The sequence below is a fragment of the Bombus bifarius genome, unplaced genomic scaffold, assembly GCF_011952205.1.
Source record: "Bombus bifarius isolate JDL3187 unplaced genomic scaffold, Bbif_JDL3187 scf7180000007992, whole genome shotgun sequence".
NCBI lineage: Eukaryota > Metazoa > Arthropoda > Insecta > Hymenoptera > Apidae > Bombus > Bombus bifarius.
This window is the reverse complement of record NW_022884373.1, coordinates 2,477,320-2,500,289: the sequence shown is the minus strand read 5'-3', so window position 1 is coordinate 2,500,289 and position 22,970 is coordinate 2,477,320. Positions and strand designations below refer to the sequence as shown.

Below are 22,970 nucleotides of genomic sequence, written 5' to 3'. Positions count from 1 at the left end.
TTGCAATAATATTTACTATCCTCGACGCTCGATGATCTTGCGTCGAAGAACATACAGACCTAGGTGAGTCCCTATATCTTATAAAATATTCGCGACTTCAATTCCTATATATCTAAAATTGATATGCGATGAGATACGATGGTACGTTTAAAAACATATTTCGTTATGATTATTAATCAGACTTTTGCTCCTTACTCGGAAATTATTTCTTTTATTAGATCGTGGATCATCGAGCAACTGGATATTTATCGATCGTTCTGTTAACGCGAATTCTCACTCACAGTCATCGAAGAAGACGAGGATGAAAAAGCAGGAACGGACAGCAGGGGATGGTGGAAATCACACGAACGGGAAGATGTATACTAAGTTTGCTTGGTTCGTGTAACGGAAACGTGTTACCCCGTTATCAACGTTAGATAACGCGAGACAATCTTTCGAATGGATCGCGAATATCGATGCAAACAATTAAAGCTCCCAACGTTAGAAGTTCGTATTATCGTATTTTCTTTTTTTACATAATCCCTGTCTTTTGGGCCCCCGTTTCGTGGGCCGCATTCTTAATTTACGTATGATTTGAACTGCCGTTGAAAACGTTCATTTTCCACTTCCATTTGATCGGTTGCAACCGATGAAACGTCCTTTCACCTTCCTCCCTTATATTATATCAAAGATAAAATTGTAATCCCTCTTGTATCATACGTCTACGTTTATTTTAATTCTGTAATCGCTTACTTATTTATCTATTCTACTTAGGAGAATTAAAACATTCTTCGTTATTACGTTTCGCTTGCTCTTAAATGAAGCTTTAACATAGCGAGAAGTTAATTATTGTATCGATCTAATCAAGCTAATTTCCGACAGACTGTAATGATTGTATCTCTTCTTATGGAACGTAGTTTAATTTGTCGAACAACAGCCTGTCCCAAACGTCTACTCTAAATCGCGTAAGGAAGACTCAATTGTTAAAGACTTAACGATTAAAGTAGATTATATGTAAAGTAGAGAAACAAGATGGTTTGGCACAAGTCCTACTATATTGTTCAGTCATTTAGAGATTCTCGAAAGCTCAAATCAAATAATATTATAGTCGACGCGCTATAATCTCTTTCTTGTATATCTCACTACGAACGTTCTTAATGTTTCGAAAGAGTATTAAAAGAGATTTGATAAAATCCTAGAAAACGGACAATTCACTGGTCGCAACCGATCGAATATTCCTTCCCTCGCTCGATGCCGATTTTTCCTGTCTTATACTCCGGCGAAGCCACTATATACCGTACAATCCTATCCCGATATCTTCGTACAAAAATCGACTACCCTCTCGCGTACGTAACGTATAGAAAAAACAATCTACGAATATAATATCTATAAACAGGATCCATCCATCCATAAACGGACCGAGGAATTATTCTACGGCGCGAACAAAGAAGCACGGAGACACGGCTGGTTCTCTCTAAGTACGCGAACAAAAGGGAACACGAAAAATCGGCAGGCAAAGAGCTCGCTACTCGAGAACAGCTGCAGCGGGTACGATAATAATTGTACGTACGTGTATGCCTCTATATGTACGCGTGTGTATACATGTACGTACGTACGTATGTGTCTGTGCAACGACGATTTGGCACACGTAATTAATCAGTCCGCGATTATTTCCTTTTTTTTTTTTTTCATTTTGTTTCTTTTCATCTAAGCTTGGCACACGGTTTGAGTCGCTCGCCAAACAATCCTCACGATCTCCATATATATTCTCCTTCTCTTTCATATTTCATTTCGCTCCATTCTTTTTATTTTTTGGCACACGTCTAAAGGAAAACAATTACACATATATCTTGCGCGCATCCATGTATCTCTGCGATTCGATTATTCCAAGTGTGCCACTCTCTCCCTCTCTCTTTTCCATTTTCCGCGTACTCTTCCCGATTCCTCGTTTCGTTCGTTATGTACCGTTTTCCCTTCGTGAATACCCGTTCGTCTCTCCTTCGTTTCTTTCACACACGCACACACACGCAAACACACACGCGCACACGCACGCATACAAGCACACATCCGCACACACGCACACAGTCTCTCTCTTTTTCTCTCCCTTTCTCTTTCTCTCGTGTTTCTTTTTGTCTTTTTTTTTTTTACTCTTTTGCTTAATCGTTACAGAAAAATATGCCGTTGAGAATCTTCGCGCGGCCGTCCAAAATCGCGCTCGAGTCTTTTCTCTTCTTTTATTTCTCCACGCGCCCTTCAGACGAGAGAACTAAAAGGTCCTTTTTTTTTATACTTTACTCTCTTTTTTTTTCTCTTTTGTTCTTCTTGCCCTTAATTCCGCGCCCCGCCGGAAGTAGGGCGCGTGCGCTTCAATATCCTATAAAAACTAAGTTATTTCTTAGCTGATTGCCTTGCGTTACGGTTAAGGTTGGGCGACCGACACGGATCGTCGTGGACCACGCGCCTCCATCCTCTTCTAAACGCGCCGATCCACGCTCGATCGACCGGAAATTTCAACCCTCCAATCACTTCCTCTCGCTCTGCGAACCCTTTTCATCTTTGTTGTCGACCCCTCGAATCGCAGTTCCAGCGTTCTTAATTGGAATTTTTTAATTGAAACGTCGGATTGTAGATTATTTGAGACGTTGAGTCATCAGTTTTGTGATTCTAGTAACCTGATTTGTTTTTTCACCGTTGCTACGATTATTACATTCCACGATGGACCGAATTTTCAAACGATCATAGGATCGTTCGAGAAATAATACTCAATTCCGAAAGAAATAGCTCGTTTTACTTCTAGAAATGATCGAATGTACCTCTAGTTAAGATTGAGCAAACCCGATATTCCTTCTCTTACGTTTCGTGATATGTGGGATTAAAGTATCTCAAAAAGTATCGACTCTATGCTTACTCTATAATGTATATTAGTCGCCTAACTTGTCTTTAGGAAAGGACACGAAAAGATCCGATAATACTGTCTGGTTGTATCAAGGCGTTAGCTCTCGATCGGCTTGAGCGTTGTTGAAATACCTTCACGGTAATCTTTGTTATATTTAAAAAAATAACGAATCAATGGAACACACGATCATTAAGAATCGTGCAAAGTGGAAAGTTCGATCGTTGAGTAAAAAATATCGCATATTTGTTCTACTATTATTCGAACGATTTATTGTGGTTTCTCTTAGTCACAATAACCCTGTTCTTCGTTTTTGTCCGACTTTTTATCGCACGAAGTGTAACTACATTTTTCGCAAAGTACTCTCCAAATTATTATCATTCTTCGATTATTTTCGTCTTTATCTACTAAAATTTCTAATACAAAGCAACCTTACGGTAATTATACTACAAAAACTACAAAAATCCAGATACAACGCAATTTTTAATTCTATCTTCTTATCACCTTATCTCTCTTCGAAAACTCTATCGAAAATATTTCTATCCTCCGCATAAATTTTTTACTCAAATCATTGCCAATTATTTTCACGCTTTCTGCAAACATCGACATTCGTAAATCCGATCCTCCGATTCTTTCAAACAACTTACGTCGCAGAAGATACGCCAGCTCGGGCAGAAATTTCGCTTTGAAACCAAGTTCTTGTTAACACGCCCGCTCTCTAAGTCTCGTGTCTCGGTCTATGCTTTTACGTGCATTCAGCGTCGACTCAAACACGAGACAAAAGTTAACAAATATACACACGAAGTCTCGAAAATAATCCACACACGCAACGGATAAAATTAATGTCAAGCGCGTGTTTCTAAACTGCAAAATCTGCAATTTCATCGTAAAATTCCACAACGTAGAAATACGTACAACATAATTTCGTACGAGAAACTCTATCTCTGTTACGAACAATAAGAATTCGATGAGCGGCGCAAACGTGTTCAACAGCTCCAGATTGAAAGGCAATGGCGTCGCGTGGTCCAGCGACGATTTCCGGTCAGTGCCCGCGCAGTAAGGATAAGGCCCCTGCACTAACAGATTGCTCTACGCCACAACGTTACGAACGCGTTCCTATCGAAGTTGACGCGCGCAACGTCCTCGCTTTTCTTCGAATAAATTTCATTCGAGGGCAAATGACGAGACGAATAGGGAGGACTAATATCAAGGGATCGAATCTACGATTAATATTCTCCATATACACGAAACAATTCTCTGTTCTCTGAGAAACAAAATGACCGACACGCGATATATCTGTTCCCCTCTGCATAACAAGCTGCTCGCAACTTGGATTTCAGCTGGAAATCACGCGTACACGCGTGCGTACGAATATTCCGACATGAAAAAGGGGGGGCGGGAAGTGGTTGAAGGTGCGACGATTCGTTCTACACCGAAACAAAGACCATTCGACGATCGTCTGATTGTTCTTGGTTGGTTCATACAGCGAGAAGCTACGCCGAGATGGTCCAATTCTTTTTTTTTCCGCAGCTGCAGATCATTGGAAAATTCACGAGTTTCAAACGATCGAGATCACGTTTTTCCAACGACTCGAAGAAATCTTTCGTTTTCCAAGGTTTATTCGAGTAAAGCGTAGTTGGCGCTAGCCGTGTTCTCTGCAGATTTTTCAAACGGAATTGAATTTTCCACGTTAATACGGCAACGCAAACGCAACGTAAACACTGATTCGCAAAGATTCCGATTGATGGAAACTCGCGAATTCTGCTATAATCTATAAACGAATATCGTCGATATATCGGTATCGACATATCGAAAGAGTTTGTGAGATTCTCTATAGAGGTACAAGTTACTCCGAGTGCCATGATTTTTCTTTCCTTTCTTCCTTCTCTGCGCTTTTCGTTCTACGATAGCCATTTTTACACGAGCCATCATTGGCGACTCAAGAATGGTCAACCAAAAAGACACCTTTTTGGCGTTTGTTCGTTCGATCGATCCCTCTAGAAACGCGGCTCCTCTTCACCGTGGATCAAGAAGATTACGAGTTACGATAGACGATATTCTTAACGGCTACTAGACGCTACGAAACTAGTCTGACTCGAAGGTATACGCTACGAGATAGAGACGTCCCGAATAATTAGTACGATTAGTCTACAGACTTTCCGTTCGACGATACACACGTCTAATAAATATACGAGTTTGCTTGTTATCGGAGCAGAAGAGAGATTAATTAGTTCGTAGCCTAGTCATATGTGTCACCGGATATGCTTTTCAAGTATATCAGCCTCGATGATGGTTCCTAATTAGTGTAAAGAAATTATGACACAGGAAATAACGATTCTCTCTTTGACGTTTGTAAGTGATCGACTTTGGAAACCATCAACGGAGTTTGGTGAAATGAGATTTCTTCTTTCTCTTTTTTTTATGTTTTTTTTTCTTCTTTTTTTGGTTTCTTGGTTTGGTCGAAGATCGATGGGACCGTGAACGATACTTCGTGCATCAAAGAATATACGACGAGAGATTAAGAAGAAACGACGAAGTATCGAAACTGTGATCATCGTTCTTCGGGCAAAGTATCGACTATCCGAAATCATTGGGACAGTTTGGAACACAAACAGCTCTCGCTCGCCCATTCTGATCGCGACGGGGCTGCTCTTTTCACTCGACTCGTTCCATGCAAGGTATTGTTTAATTTTTTATAGAATTATCAACTGTAGAATTTAGTTTCTGCGTTTCTTTCCGATCGGACACTGTTTGGAATTTCAGTTAAAAGATGTAAATTAATCGTTTCGTAAGTGTGATTACGATAAACGGAAAATATCTTGTAGAGAATAGTTGAGACTCTCAAAGGTGATCCAAAATACTCTATAAAATTGACGTGTACAAAGAATATTAAAATATAGCGAATGTGTGATATTACTTTACATTGAGCATATTTATAATATACTATATATAAAAGTTAAGTAATGTATATTAAAAATTCATACATTTCGAATAAATCCTTTTTCCTCACAGCCTTCTAAGTAAAAACACCTAACTAAAAGAGGACACACACAATCACCGAGCATATTAAAATTAATCTCAATTATATCGTTTTAGAAGCATTAATTTCTATTATCGAGTGAAAATTTTAATTAATCTCGATTACGTTTTCTAATAGACTTCCCAATGCTCAAATAAAGCGATAGCTTGTGCACTACCAGAAAGCTTATTAAATGTATCTATGTAATATTTATGTAAAACTACAGAAACCTTTATTACGTAACAAGGAAGATACGTAAAGTTACAAATTTCTAATTAATGCGAAATCTTTCATATTAGAAATTCGTATTTGCGCTCGTTTCTCCGAAATGATATTTCATCGGTGGAAGGCGTATGATAAAATTATAAACGAAGATATTACAAGATATCGTCGGATCGAATTTAAAAGGACGAGTCGAGTGAAAAGATCACAGTATGCCTGTGTACATGCAGTTCTCTACGTAAACGCGCGCGGCAATCGCCTCTTACTTAGTCCTTTCCTCCAAAACACGACACCGCGTTCACCGATCTATAGATCCTTGAAACGCGTGGATCATCGTGATCGAGGAGGATTACACGCACGCGCGCACGTACTTGATCCTTCGAAGAAGGAGGGAAAAGAAAAAAAAGAAAACATACCACCCTCTCTAGCGATTTTTATCATTTTCCTTTTTCTTTCCATCCTCCCCCCCCCCCATTACCATCACTCTAGCGCACGATCTTTCTATTCAAGCCAATCGATTACTGTTTCCTCGCATTTTTCATTCTTCCATCGTAGACTCTGTTTGACTCTCATTTACACACAACACTCGCGAGAACACGCACACTCACGCGACATCGTCGAATACGAACGATATGATCGTATAATAACCATTCGCCCACTCTACCACTCTTCTTATTCAGTTTTGTTTTTCCTGCTTTTTTGTTCTTCTCTTTGCGACCTCTGTGCCTTAAAAATTGTCCTTAACTACTTACTAATATAATCGATTCTAATCACAGCAATTATTTATTGTTGATATACACAATCATACAGCGTCTGCCGCCAACTTTTTTCCCTCTTTTCACTTCAGCTTTTGTTCGTCTCGATATACTATATATATATTCATATATAATATTCGCGTGTTTATTACTCGAGTTGTTCGCTACAGAAACCTGCTTTACATTTCTCATCTGACGACTCCTCGTCCCGAATCTTTGCTTTTAATTCAGCACAGGCTGCCTTCTGGTCGTCAAACTATGTCGACATTTTGTTTACCTTTGCCCCTAGTTTTTCCCACCATTTTCTCACCAATGTTTTTTCGCGCATTTCTTCGTGGATTTCTCTTTTGAACGTTTCACGGTACGTCGTTATCGTACGTTCGACGATAGAGGGCGAAAAAGGGGTTGTGGACGAGGGAACGGGACGCGAAGAGAATCACGCGGAATCGCGAAGACGAAGAGGACAACGAGAAGATACAGAGGAGGATGCAAGTCGCTATTGTATTTTCTTTTTTTCTCTTTTATACTTTGTTCTCTCTTCTGTTGCTCTTTTCCTTCTTTTTTTGCCTGGTCGCGGCCTCAGTGTGTACATGTGTGCGAGTGATTATTGTTATCAGACTGTGGATGCTTATTCGAATTCATCAAATTCGGAATAATGCAAATTCTTTCACTCTCCGAATATCGTGATCTTACTTTCGCTGTTTTCTATATTTTCATGTGCTCTTACGTATTTTACGTAACGAATGCATAAAACATACGCGGTCTCTCTTGATCGTAGTGAGAGAAGAGAGAAATGCTTCGTCGAGAACGCCGATGCACGATCGAATATCGTCTTTTCGCTGTCGCAACCATGTCAATGTTATAAATAATACGTTAACCGCCTAACAATAAGTTAATCGTTTCTTAATTTACGATATAAGAAAGAGCTAACGGATTTCGTTTTAACGCGCTAATTTGTATTCTCCTTACACGTTTCACTGTCACGTGCTGGTCACGCGAAGGGTTAAAGACAGTAGTCATGGGGAGGGGGGGGGGGAAGAAAAGAAAGGACAATGAGAATAAAACGAATAAAATTATACAATAAATAGAGACGCGAACATTTATCTGATTAACGAGTCGATGAAATGACGTATCATTCTAATGAACAAGAAGAACGAAATGAGTAAATCGATAAATATATATACAACGACACGAACAATAAATATTTACAAGATCAAATCACGAAACACTAGATACAAATTTTGAGCGATCGAAATGCTACGAGCTAGAAAAAATCTTTCGATCTAAAAAAGAAAACAAGTTAAAAAAATCTTTCGACCTAAAAAAGAAAATAAGCTAAAAAAAGTCTTTCAAGCGCTGTAAAGCTATGCAACGCCGTATTGCACACGTTTCTCGCGTCCTCGACATTTAAACGAAGAAAGGAAAACGCGATGGCAAATAGGAAATTCTTTTTGTCAGAAACGGTAAAGTTTCTCGCGGCAACACGGCCAACGATCTTCTTCTCAGTTGACAAATTAACAAGAGACAGCTAGCGCGAACGACGCACGCGATTTGAAAGAACAATCGTTTAAAAAATATTGAGAATTTCGTGAGGGAAACACGCCAAGAGGGCGAGGAAGAACATTGAAGTATCCGCGGGAGGCGGAGCGCGCAAATCTTGTTCGGCTCCAAACGAGAACAACGACGAGCTTCCTCGATGATTTCGTACGGATCGCGAATCTTTGGCACACATTGGAAGATTCCATCGATTTCATCAAAAATTTTGTCGGAATTCATCGATCTCATCGAAAATTTTGTTGGATTTCATCGATTCCACCGACGATCCTATGGAGAATTTCGCTGAGGATTTCGTCGAACGACCCGATCGAAAGACACAGAAATATTTATCTCTGGTTCTCTTGCACAATAACTAAATAACTGATAGTAATATTAGCAAATTGATAAGCCATAAGGTTGTAGATTACAAAGCTTGATTTTATAAATTTTACAATTTTCCATCGGGCGAGATAATCAGACAAATTGCAGTTAATACAATTTACTTGTCGAATGCCATTTGTTTCATCAAGCAAACCCGTTATTTTTACATCGCAGAATTTAAATATACAATTACTAATATCCCGTAAGAGGGTGATATAATAGCAAAATCAGAAATCATTGTACGTATCGGTTGACGTAAATACTTACAGATACTGTGACGACATCAATTATTCATGTTTCATTATTTCCACAAAATTTATTAAGTCGTTATTCCGACAATTCAATCATTTATGATATAATTCTTACGCTCTGTTGATTTAAGACATGGCTATTATCATTACCAGAGAAACAGCGCGTAGATCGTTCGACGACGTCACTTCGAATGCACGCATCGTTACAAATAATCGTGTAAAGAATGGACACCGAACGAAACGACACGTTTGTATTATATATGCATGCGTGTGTCTTATGTACGTGCACCGTATGTTAAGACATATTGCACGTCTCGAGAGCTAACATCACCCTGGATATATATGCGAACGACAACCAAGATAAAGACCAAGAAGACGGCGAGTTTTATTATCAATTTTCCATTCCTTGCTTTTCGTATCTCCTTCTCATTCTCATAGCTCGCCGATTTCACAAGACACTGAATTTACCCTGCAACGAATACACACACAGAGAATAATCGAGAAACGTCCGATTTTGTTCGCCAGCTGTCGCCGAAGCGAATTGAGAAGTTTGAACGATAAACGACGAACCTGCGGAAGTCGAGATTTTGTTTGAAAATTTAAATATCAACAAATTAAAGGATTAAAGACAGCCGATAATATTGACTTACGAATGATATTAAAAATTATAAACAAAAAATATGTCCAAATTTAAGGTGGATACCTAGGATTTTAGATCTACCTTGCGACAGCCCCAAGGGTTAAAATTATTCAGCATGAAAGTCAAATCATTTTCCATTGAAACAATGGATACTCTAGTTAAGTGGAAGTCGACATTTTCATAGATTATCGTTCAATCTTTTCAATTATAGAAGCACGATTTAGTTACGGATAGTGGAGCTGGTTCCACGGAGGAAACCTGGAGAAAAGGAGACCTAACGACATGATGGAAGAACAGCGCGAATAGCGGGCGAAGAGATGAAGAAGAGGGTGAACAAGGAGACGCCTCCTGATCGAAGCTAGGCTATCAGCTCGCACACCTTTCCGTCGCTACTTTATCCCCTCTAATTCTGTTTATTTTTTTCATTTCCTCTTTTATCGTATAATAAATATATATATATATTATATGTATATATATAATATATCGTTATTTATACTCCACGTAATAATTTCATTTTTGTTCCTTCAACGGAAGTGCGCGCCACCGTCGATTCGATCGTTCTAATAAACGATCCTCATATATCGACGTATTTTCCTTCATTTTTTTATTCTTTTTCTTTTTTTTTGAAAATTTCGTCGCCAGTTTTCTCGGTACGATGATCGGAACGCGTGTTTTTTCTTTTTTCTGTTTTTTCTTTTTGAAGATCCGTCACACTGGACTCGACATCGGTTCCAAGCTTCGAGGAAAGCTTCGAGGTTTCTTAAAGAGGAACTCGACGTGACATCCAGCTACGGTCGTGGTCACTTTTCGAGACGAAAGACAAGAAATAAGAATATAACTTCTCCCCTTTTCGTCGTTCGTACAGAAGTCGAGTGTTGCACTTGGAGATCAGAGAAATTCTGAGTATTGAACTGTAAAACAAATACATCATGCCTCCGTGAACGACATACATATTCTATATATAAATAAAGAAATAATGTTCAAAGTATCTACAATTGTTTGAAATTATGGCGAAAAAAGTACAACATAACGTAATTAAAGAACCTATTTTAAAATTATACTCTTCCATGTCTGAAACATTAAATTTATCACTCCACTTGGCGATAAAACCATTACGAAGAGTTTTTCACGTTTGTTATCGCCAAATAACTATTTAATAGTTCTCGTTTTTTCGAATGTTATCGCTAACAGTACGATCTGATAGTACGTCAATGACTCGAAGCTCCACGTTAAAAACACTGGAATTTAACAATAAGAGAAACAAAATATTTTCGTAACAAAAATAAACAGAATCTTAACAATGCAACATTTATCCATATAAATCTCTATTAATGACGACCACTAATAAATTAGTAAAAGTAACAACAATCTCGCGAATACAGTAATATTTCTCATAAAACAACCGTATTTGCTACATTAATTTGATGGATTTCGAATTGTTTAAAAATTCCCTGAAGACTTTCTGACGTCCTCTTTCTTAAGCATCTTGAAAAAAGTATCGTCACGGATGGCGATGACGGCAAAATAAAAGTTACATCGTAACCTATAACAACGATAACAATTAAAAATCGAGTAATTGGCGGAGTCTCGCTTCTACACTGATCGGAGCTCCACCTGACAAATTAATATTATTTACTTAAACCGAACGTAACGAAATTGTTCTTCAATAACGATTTTATATCTCTTTCTTTTCTCTTAAATTTTCATTAAGACCTAAAGGAGACGAAGAACTCTGATATATCGATGAACCTAATCTCCTGAAGAATGGTTGACCTCATTGAAAGGGGAAAAGAGAATCTACTGAGAAATTAATCAATTATCAAGTCGAAGATCCTTCTTGCTTCGTCTGTATCGACAGAGAAAACCAACAGAATCCATTGCCATAGAAAGTAACAATCGAGAATCGTGCGATGATAAATTCAAAGCTTTGCAGAAATCCCGAGTGGTAGCTTCTTTGTTCGATTACGATCGTCCGATTCTACTGCAGTTCCTCTGTCTAATTACGATCGTTCGATTCTACTGGAGAGCGATCTTCTCCACTACATCTTTACAAATAAAATTCGCCAGCCAAGAAGGATCAGGAAAAAAAGAAGAGAAGAAAAGAAACGTCAAGTTATCTATACCTTAAGAAGGAAACTAAATTGCAATTTATAAAAAGTTGAATTATTAAAAAAATTGATAAAATCTGAAAGTTATTTCCTTTGTCTGGTATCTGTAGTTGGGAAATATAATTGTTAAACAATTATTCTCTTACTCTCCACGAATATTCCGAGTATTCGCTCGAAACCAATATGTCTTTAACGAAATCTATTGATTGATCGACACTTATAAACAAAAAGATTTAGCGAGAGATTTGTTCGTCCGAAAAAATGAAGATATCAGTGACAAAGAAGACTTTGTTAGATCGAGAATCTAAGAGGAGTATTCCTGTTGGATATCTTCGTACTAGAGATTTCAATGGTTCTAATCTTAAAGAAGATTAATTTGAAAATAATAAATCTCTAGAAATGAGATCTCTATGAAATTGTCCAAAGAGAGTTGGTGATCCCGTTCGGGGATGATTTCACGTTTTAAATTAGCTAAATGGGTGAAAAGAAACCCATCAGTCTCCATTCCTTAGAATAGCCAGCAATATAGAAAAAACGCTAACAACCGGCCTAATAATATTATATAGTTATTCAGCGTCTTTGCTTCACACATTCATGATTAATAATAATTATAATAATAATTCTCTCGTACTATGCTGACCGAAAATATTAGACTACCCCTTCTGCTATCGGACCTTTGCTTCCACAATTGGTGCTACGAATTGTGCAACGTTATATCGCACGACACCAACGAGACCCAATTTTTGTTCGAAATTGCCTAGAATGCTTTCTAGGTTCTACGTTCTAATTTCGCCTAGAATGCTGAAATTTTGTATTTTAACTACGTTGTTAAATCGTATTTAACAATCTTCTAAGAATTACAAACAATGGAAGAATCGAAACAATAGTTGAAAGATAATTTATATTATCGAGTATCGTTTTAAAGATTAATGCATTCTGGGTTCAATTACGAATTTTAGTAAAACTAGTTGGAAGCACAACGTAACATCGTTCGTACAGTTGTTGTACAAATTTGTATAATTGAACGTAACATAGACGCAACTTCGAACAGAAATTAAGCTGGTGCTGTTTCGATACAAAATTGCACGTTTTTACCTTCTCCGATCGAAGGTAGCAATATTTTTACTATACAACTGACACCCACGGAAACAAAGATCCAATCATCGAGATGCCGATGATCCGAGATTTTCGGCCGCCGTAGTATTTCTCTCCCGCCTCTCTCGTCTATTCTCGTTTTGTTTTTTTTTCTCTCGTTTTTTTAAATATAAAAATGAAAACTAACATATCTTTGGCTTGTTCCCTTTACCAATCGGCAGCAGCCACCGTGTGTGTGTGACGGGCTGCGGCGTGCATCGTTATTATTTGTTTCTTTTTTTTTTCAGTTTGTTTGTATGCTTGTTTTGTTTCATTTGTTCGTTTAAATATCTTTTTGTACAGTTTTGTACACTCGAGTATATATATATATATATATTTATATATATCATATAACCGTGTACGCGCGTGCGTGCCTTCATCGTCTCTACTTGCATGTATTATACTTCTTATTTTTTTTTCTTCATTTTTTTTTTGTTCTTTTTATATACCATTATTATTAAGCGCGTGCTCGATTTAATCCCTTTTCTCTCTGCGTTCTCGCCACTTATGTACACCTCTGTGATTCTCTTGTCGAGAGCGCGCGCACAATATTCTCACGTATGCATGTACGACGTGTGTATATGTGTGTGTCAGTGTACGTGTATGTATATATATATATATATATGTCTCTATACCTCTGTGTGTATACGTGTTTATGCATACAACGTGTATCTAATCTCTCGTGACGTGTATCCCACGCCTACCACTCTCTGCTTTTTATCGCTTTTATAACGTATACCTATATGTATACGTTTATATAAATATTTATATGTGTATGCGTGTACGTGTATGCAAGTCTCCCTTTTCTTTTTCCTATCCTGACGATGTGCTCCATTTTTGTTGTTCACCTTTTGCTCACCGTGTGTCTGTGTGTGTATTTGTGTAGTATCGTGTGTGCTCTTGTTCCTCTTTCAACCAAGTGTGTGCTTTATAATCGTGTATATGTATCATGTATGCGTAGGTGTAATACGAGTGTTAAAAATGTGTGTCGATTAGCAAGCTGGTTGAACACAGTGCGTGGCCCAGCTCCAGATGCCATTGACAGCTTCGCGTGCGTCGTGACGCCCCGCGTCCTTTCGACGACGACAACGACATACGTATGTGTCGCACCACTTTTAGTGGATCGGCGACTTAACGATGTGGTCCGGCGGGATGAAGTGGTACGCGGGTATCGACAGTCCCGTCGTTTCCTGTGATATCCTGAAACAGAATTGGCCGTGTCTGTCAGACCGGATATGATCTTTGCGAAGCAGCGCCGATTCCTTGGCTCGATACACGCGAGCCGACCGTGGACACGGCCAAACGCTCTCGTTTGCTCGGTTTCTTTTGTTGGATCGTTTTCGGGGAACGTTTCTCAACGATAGAGTAAAAACGTAGACAGAAATAAGTTACAAGATTTATTTAACTCGGAGGTTTCTCGTTCATGTCGGGCACTTTCATTGATTTTTGTTGTTTCGAATAGTTTTTACATCGAAGGGCTGACGAAAGGCTAGTTATAAAATTGTTTGATAGGAGCAAGTAATATACGTTACATCAGGTTAGTAATGAATTTAATTAAATGTCTTGATCGAGTGCACGCGTGTGATTAGCTTCGAAAAAATTGATTTGGAGCAGAAATACAACAAATTGGTTTATATATCGAACGTTTTATAAAACACTCGGATTCGTTGGAATTTCATCGTATAAGATATAACATTGTGTTATACAATGTATTATAAAAGACAACAGACATCGTGCGAGAAAATGTACATTTTTCAACAATTTTTCTAAGAATCCCACTGTTTCAGATTCTGTTAAGTTTGTCCTTTTTGAAATATCAACACTCTTCTCTAATTTCTTTTAATAGTTTCTGCTATGTTCCGATGAATCATTATGTGCAATTAAGTCAAGGATTATGTCTGATGGAATTTTAGATATTTAAATATCGATGTACATATTGAGAAAAACAATTATGTTCCATTATCTTTTTTAACTTTTTTCTTTCGTTTTGCTCTCCATTCCAGGATATATTAAACAAGATCAATACTTACACAAACAGCGAAAAGCAATCAACAAGCATATTCACCACTCGCAATCGAAACCAGTGAAATAATTAAATCAATAGACGATCCTATATTTAACTTAAATTTTCGAACTTGTTAATATCCGTGGAAAATATTTCCCCGACGATTGCATGCTGTTTATCTTGTTTAATATATCTCGATATGTGTAAAAATAATCATCTACGAGAAGTAGCTATTCCCTCCAAATCAATTAATCTTTCTGTCTTTAATATTTCACAGAATAATTACACTGTGTACTCGAAAATATTTGCTGTAAAAAAAAAAAAAAAAAAAGAGGAAAAAGAAGAGGGAAGAAAAAATACTATTGCAAGGAATTAACACAGAAACGAAAATACAAAACTCGAATCTTCAGAAATCTAAATAATAATCCAAGTTCAATTTAAAAAATCCTGCTTTCCTTTCGTATAGCAGAAATATCTTTCAAACGAAATTTTTATATTTTCCCGAAAGTTGCAAACGAGTGCGCTTCGTCGTCTCCCTCGCTCCTCAGGTAACATGCGACAGATCTACGGAAGAAGATCCTCGAACATCGAGGTACAGATTGCTCTCGATTACACCCTCTCGGCATGCACAGTCTCCACGAACATCTTCCGTGAACCGTCATTAAAATCCAAAAAAAAAAAAAAAAAAATGAAGAAAAAGAAATAAAAAAAAAAAAAGAAGGATAGAAAGGGAGATCACACAAACGCCGCGTATCGATAACAGCGTAGTTAACGCGGTCTCAGATGCAATGTACAGTTCTCAGAAAAATGTTCGAGCGGAAACATGCATGAAAGGGTGCGCATCGAATTGATAGTAATCATTCGCGTGGAATGATTCCCGGAGGGGTTCGGATGATCTGGTCGGTAAAATCGGTTCTGGTTGGCAACTCCGTTGGTCGCGATCATCGTCTGTTTCACGATAAAGAGTTAGATTACAAAAAATGAAAAAAATCAAAGAAAAAAGTGAAAACATGGAAACTAGATACACAGGTGAAGAAAAAAAAAAGACAACGGAACGTTAAATGTTTGAAACGGGTATCCGAGAGAGCCGGTTAATTAACAGATAAAAAATATATATAAAGAAAGAAGTAACAAAGAAACGAATAGAGTAATAAGAACAAGATCGCTAGTTGCCGAAAATACGGTTCGTAAAAATTGGGAAGAAGAGTATGTGTCGATTAACGGGACTACAAAGGAGCGGATGGTGCTTACCAAAAACGGGCAGGAGCCTGGGTCAAGTTGTTTGGATGGATACATCTTCTCTCTCTCTCTCTCTCCCTTTTTCTCTACACCTCTTTCTGTAAGAGTCTCTCCACTCTTGGTACGTATCTTTTTTTTTTTTCTTTTTTCTCGAAATATAAATATGCACGTATGTACACATAACATAATGTATGTACACTCTGCGCATCGTGTTTGCTATACATAGAGATTTGTATGCTATACGCGGCAATAGGTTACAATCTATATCGATTGCAAACAGAAGATTTGCGTGAACGAGGCACGCGACAATCTTAAACATTTTTCTCTTTTAATCGTCGTTTCGCGATTGCAGTAAAAAAGAAAAAGAAAAAAAAATATGAAAATATAGGCAAAATATCGATGGTTCACCGTGATATTTCCCCATCGATTGTTTTATGTCGATCGGATGCTACTCTCCTTGATCCTTCGAGGATTGGATCCAGATCAAATCGACGAACGAGAAAGGAATTTGAGAGACATTTTTCATACGGGGCAGAGCGACTCCAATGGAATATCTCTCAGCTTTCGTTCGATGATTGTTACAAGTTGAATTGATCTACAAACCGAGGATAATTGAACAGTGCAAACGAGCGGCATTGGTTTGACAATACGTAGCTTTCTTTACCTTTAAATTACACTCTATATTTATAGGTGAAGTTTTGATATAAAATTGTGGATCATCAATGACATATCAAAGATATTTCTGGTCCTCCTAGTCCATCTTTTTTCCAACAAAATCTCCAACGATATTCATACATCTCACGTTCATCATTAACGACGCACAGTTCACAAAATTAAACTGTTATATGCTTCACCATTAAGAATAATAAAAATACTCAAATATATCAAAGGATTAAAATATCAATTCTCTAACATATCTGCATATATCCACACATCATCCCTTGCATACGGACCAACGTAACAAGAATAGCCAAAAAAGAAGCTACGATTACAAATTCATTTTTTATATCTGTTTTTTTTTTTTTTTTGAATGAGAAATCCGCTGTCGCTCGTTCTAAAATTCAACTCTCTTTCGTTTTCACGTCGTTCGATTTGACGCGGATCAGAGGCGCTCGTTCCACGAAACACGAGGCCGGTTTCTAAAAGGAGGTAGCAACAATAAAAGTACAGCAGAAGCCAGAAACGTGGTCGCGCAAAGTACTACAGAATTAGTTTCTTCCAGGGAGGCTGGATCGATGGGAACGTATAAATAACGGTGGAACTCGCGCAGAACAGCGCGTATTTACAGCTAACCATACCTGTGTCACATTTTTCATTGTCACATCCAATGCAGAGAATTCATTGTGACAAGACTAATAGTAGCGTTTTAATAATACAATAATAATTATTATTTGCCGCTACTATTATATAATATTATCCAACAAGATAATGATTTATTATTATCCTAAGACAAACTGTTTGAAAATAACTATAGTGCATTGCGAGACCTCGTTCTAAGGAATACCGAGATATTTGATTATCTCTTTTTCTCGTGTGTTCAATTCTCGTCGAGATTGCTTATTTTTCACAAAGTATTTCATCTCTTTTTTTTTTGTATTAAACACGCCTAGCTTTATTTAACAAGGTGAGATACAGGGTAGCTAATGTCTTGTTAAGCACACAAGCTCTGCGACATCGTTTATAAGAGACCAATATACAGTTGAAGACTAACATTACCTACAAAATCCTGTGTGTGTATACTCTTTGAATCTTGATATATTTTGTCAAACCTCCCTTCTCGCCTTAACGATGAGAAAGAAAAAGAAAAAGATCGCTTTAGTTTCATCGTCTTATTTTCCTCTCGTTCACGCTAGTTTCTCTTTCACTCTATCCTATCACACGCACTCTTTCACACTTTTTCTCACTTGCAGAATCTTTGTCTGGTCGATTTTTCACGGAAATCGCCGCCAACGTGAGAAATCATTATTGTCTCCAAGAGAGAACCAAATATATGTATGTAATATGGGACAAGACTACATATGGGTGTACAGAATGTCAAACGCAATATGAAGTATCATTTATTATACTACGAGCTGCGCGATCGTGTTCACGATTTATTCGATTCAATAATTTCGTTCGATATCTCTTCTCTTAATAACGAATAATAATAAAAAGCTTACAACGCTTGACTTTATCGATTTCTAAACTAAAATAATTCCATAATAATCGTTTTGTAAAATAACATTCTATATATGACGGCGTCACCTTTAAATGTAGCTTTAAAGGGTTAATTATATAAACGAATGAAAATAAACGAGGCTTCGCAAATCCAATAAATCGAGAAATAAAAAATTATAAAAAAAGTTGGCAAAATCGTAGCACGGAACTTCGAACCATCGTAAAGAACAAAGAATCTGATCTATCGTGATCACGACATCGCGGCAAAAATCGGTGCACGAGCGTTATATCACTCGTCGGTCATAAATCTACATCCGCTTGATCTATGCAACGTATTTTCTCTCTCTCTCTCTCTCTCTCTCTCTCTCTTCCTCTTTCTCTCGCTACGAACTAGAAATTGAGCACACAAACATTGATCTGGGAGCTCGTACGCAGTCGATCGTCATTAAAAATCGACGTCCATTCACCGTGTCTTTACTTCTTTTTCGATCCTCCCTTATCAACCTAACAAAATTGATCGACTCGATTCATATTCCCATCTTGATCGACTCATATTTTATTGAAATATCATTCTTCGTTCGTCGCTATATCTTCGTTCTACATTTTACATTCTTGAGGGACGAGCTAGAAGAAAAGACTGATCGATCTGCGGCGAATGCGACTTTTCTCTTCGATAAAACACGATCTTTTTCATCTATTTTTCATCCTTGTGTTTCTGTGTACGCGTTTCTGTGTATGTCAGTGGTGTAAGTGTGAACAGGTTGTGTATACGTATCTAAAATGTTAATTAACGCTAATTAATCTGAACTCGCTGGGGGAATCGTTACTTTCTTCTCTATCTGCCGTATATTAATATATATATATATATTATTTATATATACATACATATGTCAATAATACATTTATATATTATTTATATACATATGTTAATAATATATATATATATATTTATATCTATACATATAGAAATGGAGCGTGTTCCTCGTGAATATGATTACGTTTTTGCTTTATTCGTATATAATTATCATCGTTATCGTTACAATAAAACGACCACTATTGTAAATCGATTGATTACCTTGCGTATATTTTATTTCTTTCTCTCTGTCTCTTTCGCATTTAGCGAGTACAATATGTCTGTGCTCACCCTAATCGTTTCGAAGAAGCGGCGTTTAAACCTCATGTCGAGGTACGAATAAGCTCTCTTGTCATTATTCTCTCATTTTGTTCTTTTCTTCTCTCTTTTTTTTTTTTAAACCTCTTCTTCTCTCGCGCTGTCGCGATAGACCATATTCTATTTCCGGATGAAGTGTCCGGCGTTGATTTCAGAGCACGGTTACATGATTACGGACACAATGCGTATCTGAACACGTCATTACGCTTCGCTTTTTCTCATTTCTCATTTCCTCTCATTCAACTCTCTCACACTCTTCTCTCATGTAGGTACATTCTCTCGTGTAAATGATGTAAAAGACATAATCGAAAAAAAAGAAAAAAAGAAAGGAAGAAAAAAGAAATCATAGTAATATCTAATAAATGTCGCACACGTCGTTTCCAACCTCTTTTTTGTTCCATTATTTATTTTCTTTCTCTACTAAAAATTCCGACACGCACGACATATTTCGCGCTCTCTCTCTCGCTCTCGCTCTCTCTCTCTCTCTCTCAAAATTGAAAAGTGGTCGGGCTATACAACTACAAGAAAAAATTACATCGGAATCGCCTAACGCTATTAAGAAGAGCCTTTTATGCTTCCGACATTAATCAATTAATATAATTCATCGTAATTATGTTATATATATGTATACATATATATATATATATATGTAAAAAAGGCTGTTTCGCGACGGTGCACAAGCGGTCACGTCCTCCGAGTCGACGTCAACTCACCATCACCGTATTATATACGATGTATCATGATTCTCTGAAAATGAAATACCGTTATCCAATAAAACAGAAAATGTAAAAACGCGGAAAGGAAAGCGTGTTAAAATCACGCATTTCGCAGAGCAAGTGATACGTTCAGGCTAAAAGTAAGTCAGATTCGGAGGTCGTGTCGCGCTTGATGCAAAGGCCCGAAGACTTAGCGTCGGATCTCGCCTTTAAACCATCTCTCAACCTTCCCTTTCAAAAAATAGAAATACAAATTGATCGGTACATTCTATATCGTATACAAAAAAAAAAAAAAAAAAAAAGAAAGGAAAAAGGAAAAGACTATGTATATATATGTATATGTATATATATAAAAAAAAAAAGACGACAGAAAAACACGAAGGTCGATGCCGTGACCGGCAATTGTAGGACGCAAGTGGCACGGTCGTCGCGCGTCTTACCCTATGAATTTGCATCACGCATCATCATCATCATCATCGCTATCATCGCTGGTAGTCCATTCTGAAACTATCGTGTTGGTCCGATCCTTAGCCAAGTCTTGATCAGGACTCGCGCTACCCTGGCGTCCGTACGCACTTTTCTCCGATGTAAATCTCGTGTTCCGTGTGTGTATGATCGTGGTGGTTGTGGTATTGGTGGTAATCGTGGCTGTAATGGTCGTTGTGATGAGTAATGCGTGTACGTGTAACGATCTCCCTGATCTCGCGTCTCTCCTTCGTTTCTTCGTGGTCGGTGGCTCAGTACGGGTTATACTTGGTGCGCTCGGATTTGAATTTGCCGCTCTCGGTGGGCCCGGGCGCGCCAGGGCTACGTAGCCTCGGTGTGAACTTGTGCGACCGGTGAACGCCGGTTGTCTGGACCGGAAGAGCGGATGCAGCCGCACCAGCAGCGCCACCTAGCAATTCCGTGAGTCCGCCGAGGGCGGTGAGGCTAGATAGGGCGTTGAGGGCGCCTGGCTTGCTTAGCAGCTGAGCCAAGGGAATGGCGCTGGCCAAGGGAGAGGCAGTGGTAGTGGTAGTAGAGGGAGAAGCACTGGCCCCGGATGCCCCGGGAGTGGTACCGCTGCCAGGGGTTTGGGTATTTTGGGCCTCTAGGTTAGCTTTCTGCAGTTCAACACTGGGGAAAAGACACAAAATGTAAAAAGGTCAGGGTGGGAACGTTCCTCTCGTATAAAAACAGTTTTATGTAGTTTTATGTATGTATGTTTGCGTGTGGCTACTTTCGTGTTTCACACACACACATATATATATACACTTATATATATATATATATGCGTGTACAGCGGTGCTCGATTAAATTACAATTAAATCGAGGATCAGATTGCAAAGCTCGCGATGCGGGTGACGATTTTGTTTCGTACGGGAGGACTCGAGATCTCCTCGACAGAGGGAAAGAATAGACTTAGCGAAAACAAGTGAGAGGACAAACGAGAGATTAATGCAAAAGACACGGTAATTGAGTGGAGCAAATCTGCACGTTTCTTGGGCATAATTTTTCTTATACCAATTGACGTTTAGATAGACTCAAATAGATCAAGTGTAGGGAAACTGTCGAACGAATATAGCAAAACTCTTATTATTTTATGGGAAAGTTTCATTCCAATATATAGGAACATGATCGCTGTTTTCACTTATTCCAACTATGTCTATTCGCTGTGTTTGTCGATAGGTTTAATTTACACTCGACAGTTCGAACAGTACAGGGAGTGTAAGCGGATTTTGGGTCGTTTGAATTTAGGCGAAACTCTATTGGAATTTAAGCGAGCACTGCTGTACGTGTTTCCTTTTGTCGGACAGTGTTTCGATAAACGATCAGATGAAAAGAAAGAAATATACAGAAAGGAAGGAGTCGCAGCGACGTGTACACGAGAAACAGAGGCTAGGAAATGAAAAGAGGCGAATCATGGCGATGTGTGAGATATAGTAAAATGAAAATAATAAGACGGGTCCGCTAAAAGAACAGAGTTGTTATATCGATTAAACAGAAATAGATCGAAAGAGTGACAAGGTGGTGTGGACGCTAAGTGTGATGTATGTCAGGCGAGAAAAGAAAGAAAGAAAGAAAGAAAGAAAGAAAAAAGAGAATAGAAAGAAAAGAAAGACTTCGAGTCGCAAGGTTTTCAACAGGCTTCACAGAAAGAGAGAGTTATGCCACAGGTGTGTTCTATGGAGCGTGATACTCTCACGTACACCGGCTACGTGGTTGTTCGTGGGGGGGTGGGGGGTGGGGGAGACTTTTCCGTCGTCGGGACGCGTTTATCGGTCTCGAGACACCGTGCACCGACGAACCATCGGCATCTGTCTGTATCGTTTTTCATCCAACGACATACAGCCGTCACGTTTCGTCGATCGTACACGATGCAGCCTCTAGGAGCACCGAAAATGGCGTCCCAATGCGGAGGATACGCTGCGAGGAGTTGCCGCCATCGAAAAGGACGTTCGACTGCATTCGTTTCGATCAGCACGAAAAATAACAATTTCTCAAAGTTTAATTTCACTTTCGTATCTGGCAAAATTCCTCGATCTCGAAATTTTCAAGAAATTTCTTGTTCCTAGCCGACGAACGCGCAACGTCCTTTTTTCCGACGCAGCACAGAGCCATAGTCCGTTGCACATGACACATAAAAACAGGAGAAGTTCTCCGAATATACAGAGAATACTTGTAAAAAGTAAAAAAATAAAAAAATAAAAAAAAAATAAAAAAAGAAAGAGAGAGAAAGAGATAGAGAGAGCGAGAAAAGAAAAGCAACAAGCGTTCGAACATC

The 22,970-nt window shown here is 38.3% G+C and overlaps 1 protein-coding gene across 6 annotated transcripts in view; it reads right to left on the bottom strand.

Moving 5' to 3' along the window:
- Positions 1-1,745: 1,745 nt before the first annotated feature.
- LOC117205792 (poly(rC)-binding protein 3) overlaps positions 1,746-22,970 on the bottom strand; it is a 179,481-nt gene continuing 158,256 nt past the window's right edge. For 4 of the 6 annotated variants that reach the window (XM_033444530.1, XM_033444529.1, XM_033444532.1 and 1 more), the window contains one exon: positions 19,309-21,322. In XM_033444530.1, coding sequence (XP_033300421.1) covers positions 20,944-21,322 — 379 coding nt within the window. In that variant the 3' untranslated portion in view covers positions 19,309-20,943. Of the gene's footprint in view, positions 14,119-19,308; positions 21,323-22,970 lie in introns of those variants that run through there. The other 2 variants (XM_033444534.1, XM_033444535.1) reach the window with 1 other exon arrangement.